The 13,501-nt window shown below is 41.4% G+C and overlaps 1 protein-coding gene across 2 annotated transcripts in view; it reads left to right on the top strand.

The window, feature by feature from the left end:
• The window catches only part of SLIT3 (slit guidance ligand 3), a 549,687-nt gene that overhangs the window by 519,410 nt on the left and 16,776 nt on the right, over positions 1–13,501 (top strand). For both annotated transcript variants that reach the window (XM_076349680.1, XM_076349679.1), the window contains exons 32-33: positions 713–953; positions 3,319–3,449. In XM_076349680.1, the coding sequence (XP_076205795.1) occupies positions 713–953; positions 3,319–3,449 (372 nt within the window). The remainder of the gene's footprint in view (positions 1–712; positions 954–3,318; positions 3,450–13,501) is intronic.

Genomic DNA, 13,501 nt, shown 5'->3' with positions numbered 1-13,501 from the left:
TCCAGCCTTCTCAGTCAGTAGAGCATGGGGAGCTGAAAAGTCCTTGGCTAGTGTAAGCACTGCTCAGCAACAACTAAAACATCGGTGTGTTATCAACATTGTTCTCACCCTAAATCCAAAATACAGCACCGTACCAGCTACTAGGGAGAAAATTAACTCTATCCCTGCCGAAACCAGGACAGATACACTCGCTGATATACAGTAAAGCAAGTGAGGAGGCTGTAAAAACCACTAAAAATAGAGGATTTTCCCCTTGCTTACCACCAGCAGAGGTAGTCTCAAGTCACAAAGCCTAGGATGGGGATTTTTGGCTGAGGAGTGGTGCATGTTTCTGGATGGCAGGGAGAGCAGGTGAGGAAATCTCAGGTTTGGGCTTAAATGGCTCCCAGTTTTTGCTGGGAACGTCTGCACGGCACAATGTGGGATGAAAGCTATTTTAGACAGACTGCTGTACATTGCGGAGCTAAATAACCAGTGCAAAGTGCAGTACAAATTGCTTTCCGTATTTGAACTGGCTTGTTCAGCCCGAGTGTGGGAATTTCCATACAGCACTATGCTGTATAGCTTTCACACAGTAAAGTGAGCACATGGTAGCTGAATCTCAGAGTTGCTATACCACAGTAGTAGTGTAACATCAGCATCGGAGAGTGCTTCCTTCCTTAAAAAAATGGTGATAATTGAGGCCGCTTCTCCTTTCCTTTACCTTCTACAGTGGACTTTTCTGTGAAACTCCTCCGCCGATGGTTCTGCTCCAGACGAGCCCATGCGATAACTACGAGTGCCAGAATGGGGCCCAGTGCATCGTCGCGCACCATGAGCCCGTCTGCCGCTGCCTCGCTGGCTTTGCTGGGCAGAAGTGCGAGAAGCTCATCACAGTCAACTTTGTTGGGAAGGATTCCTATGTGGAGCTGCCATCAGCCAAAATTCGCCCTCAGGCAAATATATCCCTCCAGGTATGTCACGTAGAACATCAGTTGCCAGCCCAGTGCTCTTCTAAGCAATGATACATATACACGTATATATTTTTTTATTCTGAAGGAACAGGGTCTATTGGCCAAGATGCTGGCAAAGTTAGAGACAACTTGTGAGCCACTTGTCTGCTCTAAAATTATTGAAACATTAAGGAGCAACTAATGTACCACTGTACCTTTGTGGACACGTATCCTGCCTCCAGAACCTCACCGCTCTTATTCCCAGCCTGGCAATGTAACTAGAGATGATTCAGCAAACCTCCTTGTCATCTTACTGATTTACAGCATTGTGTTTCATCCTGTAGAAATTAGTGCTTAATGTTAGGAGACTTATTGAAAGAGGCTGCTCTAAATGGCCTTTCCAGGCAATATTTTGCTTACTCTTTTACTGTGCACGTTCAGTAGATAAAAGGCCTGGGATTTTGTTACGGTCCTGTTGTTACACCTAAATTTGGTTTGAGTTCTAAGGCTCAGAAGGCAATGGAAAATAAATATTAAAGGTGCCATGCCACTACTGTCATCTTTGTGGCTGTGGATCAAAGGTATTTTGGATACTTAGTCCAATATGATATTTAAGTGATTTGGAAGTTATTTGCTCTCCCAATCTAGTAGGCATTAAAGTGATCTGTTTTTCCCCTAATATCCCAAAGTAAATGAGGGAATAATTTCTAGCTTTGTACATTTTCTAATAAGGAGATGCATGGAGCACATGTATGATGTGACACACACTCTTTCTTAGGCCACTGATTGTTAATCTGGACGATTTCTATACCTGCAAATGAAGTATAACATTTCAAAAGATGTGAGAAGAAAAATCATCCCTGTATGTTTATTTTACTGCATTTATTTTCTCAATTTGAAGAGATTGTGTTCCACAGTTGGAAATCATATTCTAGACTTACTTGATGGAGTTTGGTTGTAATTAAAATACCAATGTCAAGACATGGGAAAAAGGACCGAATTTCCACATTAGGAATAGATTTTTAAAGGGTGGTTCCTGCAAAGTTTATTCTAATGAGAAAATTCCATAATTCATATATAACTTCTCAATAGCTTGAGTATACAGTTCATATGAAAATGAAGCTGATTAATGTATATTTGAAACTCCAGTTTTTCTTCAAAATTCCCTTTTATTTAATGTCACAAAAGAGATTCTAAAATATGGGCACTCTAAAATATGGCTCCTAAAGGCTCCAAATACTATAGGTCAACTTTAAAGCTGAAAATCTGGACATTGTCTTCTTAAGTGTACAAAACACGTTACATCAGCCATAGCTTGAAGAATAAAACTGATTATTACAGAAAGCACATGCAGATGACTTTCTCACTTCTTGTTTCCCAGGCTGAATATTATTCTTGCATCCAGTGATTAATCACTAGTGAATTAAAATTAGAATACAACATTGATTATTAAGAACAGATAGAGAAAATCTTATTAAAAAGTGTTCAAGAAAAAAAATCTTTTAAAGGCAAAAGAATATTATTGAAATATATATATAAATGCAAACAGATTTTTAAATGTACTGTTTAGTTTTGGCATTTAACAGCCATTGTGAAAAAATAAGCAAGAAATCTCAAGAAATATGTACTGTGAAAATGACAGGCAGGTTGTATCCAAAAATCCCATTTTGTTTCTTCTTCTATTTTTTTTTTTCTTTTGTACTGTAGGGATATCTGAGAGCTGGAGACGGGGAAAGTGCAGTCCTTGTTTTTTGACTCAGTGTTCAAGATTTTTTTTTTTCCCTGGTGTATGTCAAAGCTAGAGGCATGAGGGCTACTCTAGTCTTCCTGACTCTCTAAATGTCCCATTTGAACTCACCATGACTTGCCAATAACTCGGATTGAGGGAATAACTCACGGTTATGCTAGATGTGGGGACAGGTCCTTCCTTCCTTCTTTTTGTTCATAAAAAGTCTGTGAACAGATCAGCGCCTGCGGAGATTTGTTTGCTTGTAATTGTGACACACTCCTCCTACTGCCAGAGTTGATTTTCTAAACCTCCACTTCAAGCTGGGGTAGTAGCTGAGAAATAAATTCATGTGTCGCCAAAAATACAGCCATAGTTTATTGGCAGACATCAAATAAATCACAGCTTTCACCTCCTGAAAACTAGTTCTCATTTGAAACAAGGGAGCCATCCCTTAGTGGGAGGCTGACCTGTTTGTGTGTGAGCCCACCCAATGTCACCAAGACCTTTTTGTGTCTCTTGCTCTCGTCTTTGCTCATATATATGATTTATTAAATCATATTTGAATTGCATATATGATTTTGGTTTGATTTTTAATATAGGTTTATTTCTTTTTTAATCATTCTCAAGCAACCTTACCTGGTTATTCATGTTTCACAGGTAGCAACGGACAAGGACAATGGCATCTTATTATACAAAGGAGACAATGATCCTTTGGCTCTGGAGTTGTACCAAGGACACGTGAGGCTCATCTACGACACACTGAATTCTCCACCTACCACAGTATACAGGTAAATAGCTAAGCTTTATCAAGACAGTCGATTTCCAAAAAACATGGAGGGGTAGGATTTTTCTAAGAAATGTGCATGGGAGAAGAACCTTTTATTTTACTTCACTGTATCTCTTTCATGTATGTAATTAGATAAGAAAATCGGAATAAAGACTTAGCTAGAGGCTGAGTGGTTAAAAATTGGCATTTATTGGCAATACCAGTGATACTGGGTCCTACTGTGATTGCAGAAAAATGTTGTGTTTTCTCATCTACTGTAAAGATTTAGTTTCTGGTGAATGTTGTCCCTGAAATAGTTCCAAATAATCACTTTCTTTGATGTTGATATTTCTCATTAATTTACTGTACCAAGACAGAACAGTGACTGTGTGACTGCAGGATTAGACTGTGTCAAACAGGAGGAGAAGGGCTGAATTCCTGTACAGGGTGAATATTTTTGGAAGGACTCTTACCTATATCAGTAGTAACTACACAAACCATGAAAAAGCACAAATTACAATGGTAAACTGTAGGACAATTTGACCTTCAGACACTTGACTTTTGGGGATACCAAACCCACAGTTTTTATTCATTAGTCACAAGAAAGAAAAGCAAATGTACAAGTGAAACCTATGCACAGAGGCGTTCCCCTAGGAATGAGCGATGTGCTGCTCATGTCTTCCACTGTTCCTTTAGCAGCTCTCTCCCGAGGTTAACACCCTTCTCATTAGTTTTAAGCCCTGTTGCTCCCGTTTGTTCTGTGTAAACATGCAGTTGTGACCACATGGAGCCCTTTTGGGTTCAGTGCTGTCTCATGGCATTGTGTATGCAAAGAGCTGGATTTCCCAGCCCACCTTGCTCTTTAAGGAAGAGCATCCTATTAGAGCAAGTGAAAGGATGCCACCAAGTATCACTAGCCAGGATGGGCCTTGTACTTTTTCTGGAAAGTTTTCTCAGCACTTGATAAAACCTGAGCCTTTCAGAAGTATGGTAGCTGTGCAGGGCTTTCTTTAAGGGGAATGGTGACTTGTTTAAGAAAATGAGAAAATTATTTCTGTATAAAAGCAAATTTGGATAATACCAATGCAGGGATGTCACTAGGAAGAGCAATGACTTGTCCACTGTAGGAATGAAGAAAGTAGTTTGTTAGTGATTTTCACCAGCTGGATAGGTGTGAAAAATTTCTCTGTGTGTGGCTGCTAATCCTAATTGATTTCATGTTAGAGCAAAGCTGAAGTTGTTAAACAGTTTTACGCCACTAATTAGAACATAGGGAAAAGCTCATTATGTGTGGGCAGCATAGGGGGTGACGGATCGGTGTGGATGCTTGCTCTCCGTTGTCAAGGGCAGAGCGGTGTGGTGACAAGAGCTGTTGCCACCATCACAACAACACTTTATGGATCTGCTGCCTTCTGGCAAAGTTGCCAGAGATGGCAAGCGGCAGTGTCCTCATTATTCCTGCGCCCTTCATATCGCTCAAGGAGGAGGTCTCCATTCAGACTGACACCTCATTACCATAAGATTAATGGCCTGTTCACTACATTTTGTACTGTGTGACCTGTTGAGATGGGAGAGAAGCTGCTTAATACGGTGCCCTTTCTGAAATGTCACTCTAATCTTTTATTAGTTTAAGGAGTGGGGCAAAATGGGATTAGCATGGAGCTTGATGGGAAAAGATTAGGTTGATTGAGAAAAACTGCAGCTAAAGAATGTCAAAAAGGGCCTCTAAATAGATTAAAAGACTTGTTTTCCTTAAGGGCTGAGGAAGGGGGAGGAAACCTGCTTCTGTCCTTACAATCATAGTATTTAAGGGTAGAAGGCGTGAGTGGATTTGGTTTGACCTCCCTGTATATCCTGTTTGACTTTTAGCTAAGGCGTAAGCTCTGTTTGGCTAAGACATGACTTCCAGCTTGGCACCGAGTTTTGACAGGGAAATACCAAATAATGGAAATTCCCCCATTTCCTTTGGTAGCTTGGACAACAGTCAATCATTTCCATTATTCAGGCATTGGCCAGAATTTCTACGTTGTGTCACTAACACCTTCTGGATGTTTTAGAGGCTTTCTCCAGGGAAATTAAAGTCCTTTTACACCTGGTACTGGCTCCCATGAGTTTATCTGTACTTTTAATTGCATTGTTTCCTAACTTGCATTTTGATGAAGTGAAAAGTTGATTCAGTGTGATGCATTTTACCTAAACCTTAAGAATTTGGGGAACTCTTTTCTGCAACTTCTACAATTTTTCATTTTTCATTAAAAATAAGGTTACTGGGAGAACCTGAAACATTCAAATCTTAGCCTCACCATTGGTAAAACAGTTTGCCTTCTCTATCGCATACTCCTTGCTGCCTTGTTTAGACGCCTCATTTAAATCCCAATCTTAGCACGAGTGGACTGTTTGCCTTGGAGAAGCTCTGTTGAAAGACTGTTAGATTAATTTTCACGGGCAGTATCAGGCGCTGCTATCCTCCAAAGGGGTCCACTTCTCGGAATAGATGAGCAGTGCTTTGGCTCTTGTTTGTCCTCAGAAGAATCTGCCAAGAGAGGAGGAGGCCTTAAAATACTGCCTGGTGGGAACTGTGCCAGCTACAGCTGCAGGAAATCTATAACTGACCTGGTCCCATGTTGTAACTGAGATGTTTTGCTGGCTATTTCAGGTACTCCCATGATGGGATGTGGGAAGTCATTGGCAAGCCACATTATCTGTAATTCTTCATCAGTCTCCATGATAAGATTTATTAATAGTACTTAAGAACAGTAAAATTAGCAAAGTACTTGGCTAATACAGGTAATACCCTGTAGGGATAAGATAAAACCTGTTGTCAGACAGGTTTGGAAGCCAGCAGCGAGTAAGGCACACTTGGTGGTAGCTTTCAGTAGTACTCAGCAGAAGTGTGCTGGAAGGATGAAGTACGCAACGTGTTACATCGCAAAACTCTCCCCCGGCCCCTTAGTATAGCACCAGGGTGAAGCTTTGTACCAGACACGTGGTGTGTGTGCTCTGAACTTACTGCTGTAGTGTATTCTGTGGGTGGCCTCACTTTGCAAAACTATTCTAGGAGACTGAGGGCAGGGATGTGTGGCATAATAGCGGATCGCAGGCATGCCAGGAAAGAGCAATTCATTTTATCTGCTCTGTGAAGGCAGGTTGTCTCTGGGTATTGGAGTGGACCTGTTCCTGTATCTTAGTTGCTCCTTTGAGCAGATTTAAGTAGAACTGCAGTACAAAGTTAGTCTGCAAAAGCCCAAGATTAACTCGTTGTACATTCAGATTTGCTTTACATGTATTCGTTCCTATTGGTATGTTTGAATAGAAAGGTTAAAGTTGACATTGGACTTTTCTTTCATTCTAGTCAGATAAAGGTCAGCAAATGTCCAATGGAAAAGACTACCTAAAATACATTGTCATTTATCATCAAGTTAGAAAAAAATACAAGTTAATGCATGAATATACAATGATTGAACTCACCCTTTTAAGAGAAAAACTGACAGGTCTGTTATTGGAACTCCTCACCTGTAAGCTGCAGAATAACAGTTTCCTGGACATCATAGTGAACATCTCACAGAAGATCCATTTTTGAAGTAGGATTCCTATTTGTCTTTCTTTTGTTCTATTTAATTATTCTATAGATGCACAACTGAGAACAGAAATCTGTTTCTGAGTGCTTTATTGACCTCCTGGTTTCTGCACTGGTGAGAGTTACTCTTCCATGGCGTGACAGTACTTAATACTGAGCCAACAGTGAGTTCTTGAAATAAAGTAAATCTTTTACACAGATACCCTACCTTAATTTAAAGATACCAACTGACGAGGAATGTGCTGCTTTTATTTACCACCATGTTCCGATTGTTAAAAGTTTGAATTAACAAAGAGCATGTAATTCTGTAGTTTCAGCATTCAGCCATTGATACTGGTATCTGTTCAACTGTATTCTGTAGGGAGAGCTCCTATTTTCAGTCTTTTTTCCTACATCTGTTCCTTGAACCAGAGATAAGACCTTACTTGTAATTCTTTTTCTGATAGGTTTTATGCTACTACACAGTCATATTGATTTGGATGCTAAATTAATCCTTCCCAAAAGAAATGGAAAATAGAAATTTGACACAAACTACTGATGTAATTCCCTCCAGAGTTCCCAGATTGCCATGTTGCATACGGACTGTCATATCTGGTAAAGAGCAAGATGCAGATGTCATTGGTGTAAAATCATATGTTTTCATGCAGACTTCCTGACAGCAGTGAAAAAGGAGGCAGTTAGGAAAATTGCATTTGTCTTTCTGCAGAGCCTACACCCAAATTACACTATAATTCCTTTTAAAAGTATCCTTGCATAATCTGTTTTCAAAAATGCTACATCATTAAAAATATTTCTTATAGATTGTATCATGCAGTTCTCATGGTCTGGGTAATTCTTATATAGCATAGATGGATGTTCTTGTGGTTAAAGCAAAAGGCCTGATATAAGGGAGCTTAAATTCTTACTGTATCTGCCTCATACGGCATGACTGTGGGATGACAAATTAAATCTGGTTCTCTGTGCACAAAAAGTACAGAAATGCACAAAAAATAGAAAAAGTGTTTCAGAAATGTGCTGCAGGTCTCCGAAGGGTGAGGTTCCTTCTCCCTTCTCCCTCCAGGCTGTGGAGCAGCACAAGGCTCTCACCCTGGCAGCATCTGCAAACTCCCCGTGCTGTTCCATGTCACTCAGCCTCTGCCCATAGCGACTGGAGCCCGGGGAGCAGCCCGTGAGGCCACCGGCACTCGTTGTCCAGCAACAGGTCCCTGGCCATGCCGCTCCAAAGAACCGAACTTGGTAGTACTCAAGGATTTCAGTCCTCTACTCAGATTTCATAGGCTTCTCCGTGCTTCTGGTGCTGAGGTTGAACGGTTGCTTTGGTGATGGAAGAACTTCCACACCTTCCAAAGATATGGGAGATGGGATTTTTGTGTAATCACCTTTCTTCAGCTGCAATTGCTTATCTGCAAAAAAGCCCGGGAGCCTTCACCATTAATTCACTGCCTTCTAGGGAGGAGTGTGCTGGAGGAGTGAAAGCATTAATTATTCTTAGGATCCTTATTAGAGCTTGTCAAACCCAGTTTTTACCAAAAGTCTCTTTGCAGAGCTCACTGCATGACTGGTCCTTTCCTTCCTAATACCTTCCTAGTCTGCAGCCTGTGCTGTGCCTGTCCCTGGTGGGATTCCTGTTTGATACTTCTGGATGGTCTCTAAATAGACTGTTTTTCAGGGATTTCTATGAGACATCACTGAGCTCTTAACAATTCTGTATATTTGCAATTCATTTTATTCTCTATCACACACTCTTACGTTTTTAGGTACTCCTTAGGGATTTTGCATCAAATATAATGAAAGAAACTGGTATTAATCTCTGACCTGCACAGTAAAAGTTGTAAAATTTGAATGTACTTATAAATCTTGCATAAGCCAAGGCAAAGGACAGATGAATTATATTTTGCCTTTATAAAGGGCTCTGGTGTATTTGAACGGGACAAAAAAAGACAAGCGTGCGAGTTCTTGTCAAACTACAAACATCGCATTTCTCTAGTTTTTCTTGGATTTTTGTGTAGTAGGACAGTGAAAATGTAAGGCCGAGACCTTAAAATGTCATCTAACTTTTATCATTAGGTTCAGAATCAAATATTTGCTTTCATGAAATTCAGAAACTTTCTTCTGCTGAGATGAAGCTTAAGAAGGGTAAAGCTTTGTCCTTCAGGCTGCCTGAGGACTTAGCAGGTAAAATCTTGTTAAGCTGAATTAATGTTTTTTTATTGTAAATCTCTTCAGTATCTCTTGCAAGAATGACAGTTTCTCCTCTCTCTCCTCACCTCTGCCTAGCTCCTTCTCTTCAGTGTAATATCTGAGTACCCAGAAACACTGTGCTGCAGACCCACGGCTTTATTTCTAACCTTACACATATGTGTAGGGTGTTTCAGAGTGAGATGTTTTATTAGACAAAGGCAAAACCTTTCACAAAGCAAGTCGGCGTTGGCCTGTCTGTGTACCAGGTACGGGAAGTTAGGAATAGGTCGTCTAAAGCCACTTGCCCTGTGGTAGTGACAGAAATAGAAGTTACATTCTCTGAGTCCCAGGTCACCTTTTTCAGGGCCCAAAATCCGGGGCTATCGGTCTAAGTTGCACTCAGATGTCCCCTGTCAACAGAGGCTGGGCTACACCAGTACACACGGGTGCTGCCAGCGTGCACGGGCTGCTGACTTGCCCAAAGACCCGTGGTTGAGGCAGGGGCGTGCTTGGCTTTGTCTTCCCCTCAGCGCTCACCATTGAACTTTGGAGAACTTACCCCACAGTCTGTGAAGGCAATAAACTCAGTAGCTGCTCCTCTGCCACAAAGGGTTTCATGCCATTTTACCTAATTCTTTGAATTAACTTGTATTATGACCACTTGAAGTCAAAGCAGAGATGTTATTTGTATCCTTTTGATTAGGAATGTGGCCATCTACACCATCACTGTCACCTTTATCACTGTTTTTTAAAAAAATCAGAATACTGCTGCAGACCTAAATCAACTTCAAACAGGTGGCAGAAGACAGTCCTACTCCTCCCAAATCACTTTTTAAGCAGACTGTGCTGGCATTAATGCATAGACGACATATAAGCAAACTGTCAGTAGTCTGTGTATTTCGTTAAGCAAATGGATTTGAAGTTGTTTTCTAAAACAGACACCCATAAGCTGGTCTGTACCTTGTTACTGTAGTCACTGCATACCTGTCCTCTGGACGCTCCGCCTGTATCTCCCAGCAGCTTTCTCTCAGCTGAAGGGGACAGGAGGGGAGCCGGAGCGGATACGCTGTGTCCACCCCCGCTGGCTGCTTTGTTGATCAGCAGCGGTTTAGGAAGAGCTATGCAAAACAGAGGACTGCAGCACACGCGTGTACATACAACTTCAGTGCAATAACATTACAGTGCTGATTTCTTTCAGCACAAAATGATAATAAAAATGTAATGAAGTCAGCAAGATGCCAGTATTAATCCCAAGAAGAAATGAGAGGTGATGAGATAGGGATAGTTCATAACTAAACAAAAATGTCAGGGGGAACACACCCAAAATGAATCAATGTGTTAAAATACCCTGAGTTCAGCCTCTAGTTAGAGTCTAACTTCACAGCATCCTGGCCCCATGCAGCTCCTCTCTCTCCTGACTGTATTGGACACGTCAGAGGATTACGCCTAACGATGGAAAGCAAATCCTTCACAGTTATGAGATTTTACTTTGCAGTGGAGAGTGTTGACCATTCAAAAGTATTTTCAAGAGCATCAGGAAGGAAGATGTTTGCCCTTGGAAGCTTGCTGAGCTCTAGAAGTAGCTCAGCGCCTTGCAGGTACTTGCTGGTTTTCATGTTCAAAGTAGTCCTGGGTTTATGTAAAAATGAATGGTGAAGCCAAAAGTTGTTCTCTACAGTGATTTGACTATGACTAAAAATAATATAGCTCAATCATCAAAAGAAAATTGCTGCTGAAAATGCAGAAACCCACATTATAAATGAAGATTTTCCCCTGTTTGTTAAATTCAGTAGCTGGGTTGAGTTTTAGCCAGTTCAGTTCAAGCCTTAAAACTGCCCAGCCAAACCAGAAGTAATTATGAAATAAGAACTATTTCTTTCACCCCAGCAGATAACCTGATGTAGTCATTAGTTGGTCCGTAACATGGCCTCACTGTTTCTTCTAGCGAGAGCATCAGTGAAACCATGACAGTGGTCCTGGCAACTCCTGAGCCCTCATAAATTAGTGCCGATGTTAGTCCACCTTCTGAGCAGTCAGGTTGGTTTCTGCGTGTTGGAAACACACTCTTGTGCTGAACTCTGTTTCCAGTGAGTAACTAGGAGAAAGGTGTGCAAATGTACTTTAAAAGGTATTTTCTTGCTATAGCACAGGTCGTTAGTCCAATATTATATTGCCAAAGTTTGTTAATACTGATTACATCAGAGGAAGGTTGAAGTAATCTCGTCATAGACAATGATGGAATAAACCTAATCATAGTCAAAATGACTTTATAAACTTCCTATGCGCTAATGACTGGCTCATGTCTTGAATTGTGAGGGTTTTGCCTTGCAACAAAGCAAGGCAATTTATATTAGTTGTTATATTAGCAAGCTAATATAACATGTTTATTTTTTTCTGCCTGTAAATTTCTTGTAAACATGATGACTAACACAGAGTTTAGATGTGTACCATGTGTGATAGATTTATATCCCATTTATACCAAGCGCCAGGCTCTGGATTCAATCGATACAGTCTCTGTTAGAAGACGTGCATGCAGAACGGGCACTGAGGGTGATCACGGAGGTGCGGCACGGTTCTGCACACAGTTATTTCAGTGCTTCTTCCCAGTATAGAAATGTGACCCACAGCTCCGCATTCGCCAGCATGCCCCAGTGCTGCTGGAAAAGGTGGGTATGGCAGCTGCCATTCTGGTTGTCAAATAGCGACGGATTTTGTTTATTTTTCTGGAAAGAGAGGCATACAACTGTAGGTATGTTGCCACAGATGAGGTGGAAACAATTTCATTTCCTGACGATGTATCAGGTTTCTAAATAGACACAGCTTTTTTTTTCTTGGGGCTTAGCCTCCAATTTCAGCTAAACCCCATCATTCTCTGTCATTCTAATTAGAAGCACTTTTAATTGTATTCTGTAGTGGCCCTGGTCCCTGCTGCTAAATGGCAGATACCTTCATATTTTCCAGAGCTGAACAGGGGATAGATGGTGTAAAGTATTCCCCCTAATGAAATGACTCTGTGAAGACACTTGGTGGATTTCCTCATCAGAACCTGAGATTTGATATCCAGTTGAAGGCAGAGCTGTTTTCAATAGTGTTTGATACCGGCGCTAAAAAGTAAACCCAAGCACCCGGGTTTGTTCCGAGTGCTGGCGGAGCAGGGGGGCCGTGCCGCTGCACGTCCTGGTGTGTGCCACACTGCTGTACACGTGCAGCGCCGCCCCTTCGCTGGGGAGGACGTGGCACTCGGTGCTGTCGCTGGCCCCGCTGCTGTGCCAGGGCCTGCCTTCCTCTGTGCTGTTTGCAGTGTCATTTTTTTTAAAGATAACTGATTTAATGAGTCCCAATAGCATTGCAGAATCTATATGTGATTGTTTTTACACTCTGTACTTACTGGGTTTGTTATTTTATATGATGCATGTTACAGCAAAGATACCGAGATGCAATAGCTCATTGCACCGCAATACACTGTGCGCCACGATGTGCAAACTTGTTCTGGTGGAGTTAGATGGGAAGGCAGTGACACTGTGATCTGTCATTCAGGAGAGGCCTTGGACTTGAAGAGTTCGTTCCAGCTATTTTTACTGCCATTACGCCTGCGTTTAACAAATTCTCAGTCAGCAGAATGAAGCATTCAGCTCTGCAGAGACATGGTGATACTGTAGGAGACCGGTGCGGGCTTCAGCTCCCCAACAGTGCGGTTGGAGGAAGGTGTCAGGCCTCTTGCCCATGTCAGGGACACTGTGAGAATTCACTGCAAACACGGAGTGTTTACCCTGGCCGTGAATCTGACCCTTTTATGAATAATCTAGGGAAAGGGGTCAGGATCGTGTTAATTGCGTGTTGCAGGGGTATAGAAAAGGTCCTTGCTTTTCCCTTAGAAGGTCTGTAATACAATAACTTTCACTGTTGGCAGGGGTGCTGCAGGAATTGAATTATGACTGGAAATTAGATATGCATAGCCTGGCCAAACGATCATTAAGGGAGATACGGTAATCAACTGCCAGCTTTTAAGGGCTGTAAACACCAAGAAGAGAGAGATGGTTTATTTGGGTGGTCTGCAGAGTTGTAAGTAGGAGAAAAGGTATAAAACCAAGCAATTTAAAATGGAGGTATCAAGGAAAAAAAAAATGTTAATGTCGAGTGCTCTCAGCCTAGGAGACCTAACGCTCAAGTCAGGTAAAACAGGATTGAACATAACAAAAGAGAGTATTTTAAGCTGAAAGTGAACTTGAGTGCTTTAATATACCTCTTTCATCTCTTATTTCTTTAGCCTTGTGTTTCATTAGCATTTTTCATACTTTTTTCTCAACATGTGGTCT

This window comes from Aptenodytes patagonicus, chromosome 12 (genome assembly GCF_965638725.1).
Source record: "Aptenodytes patagonicus chromosome 12, bAptPat1.pri.cur, whole genome shotgun sequence".
NCBI classification, from domain to species: domain Eukaryota; kingdom Metazoa; phylum Chordata; class Aves; order Sphenisciformes; family Spheniscidae; genus Aptenodytes; species Aptenodytes patagonicus.
This window is presented reverse-complemented; position numbering and strand designations above follow the sequence as displayed.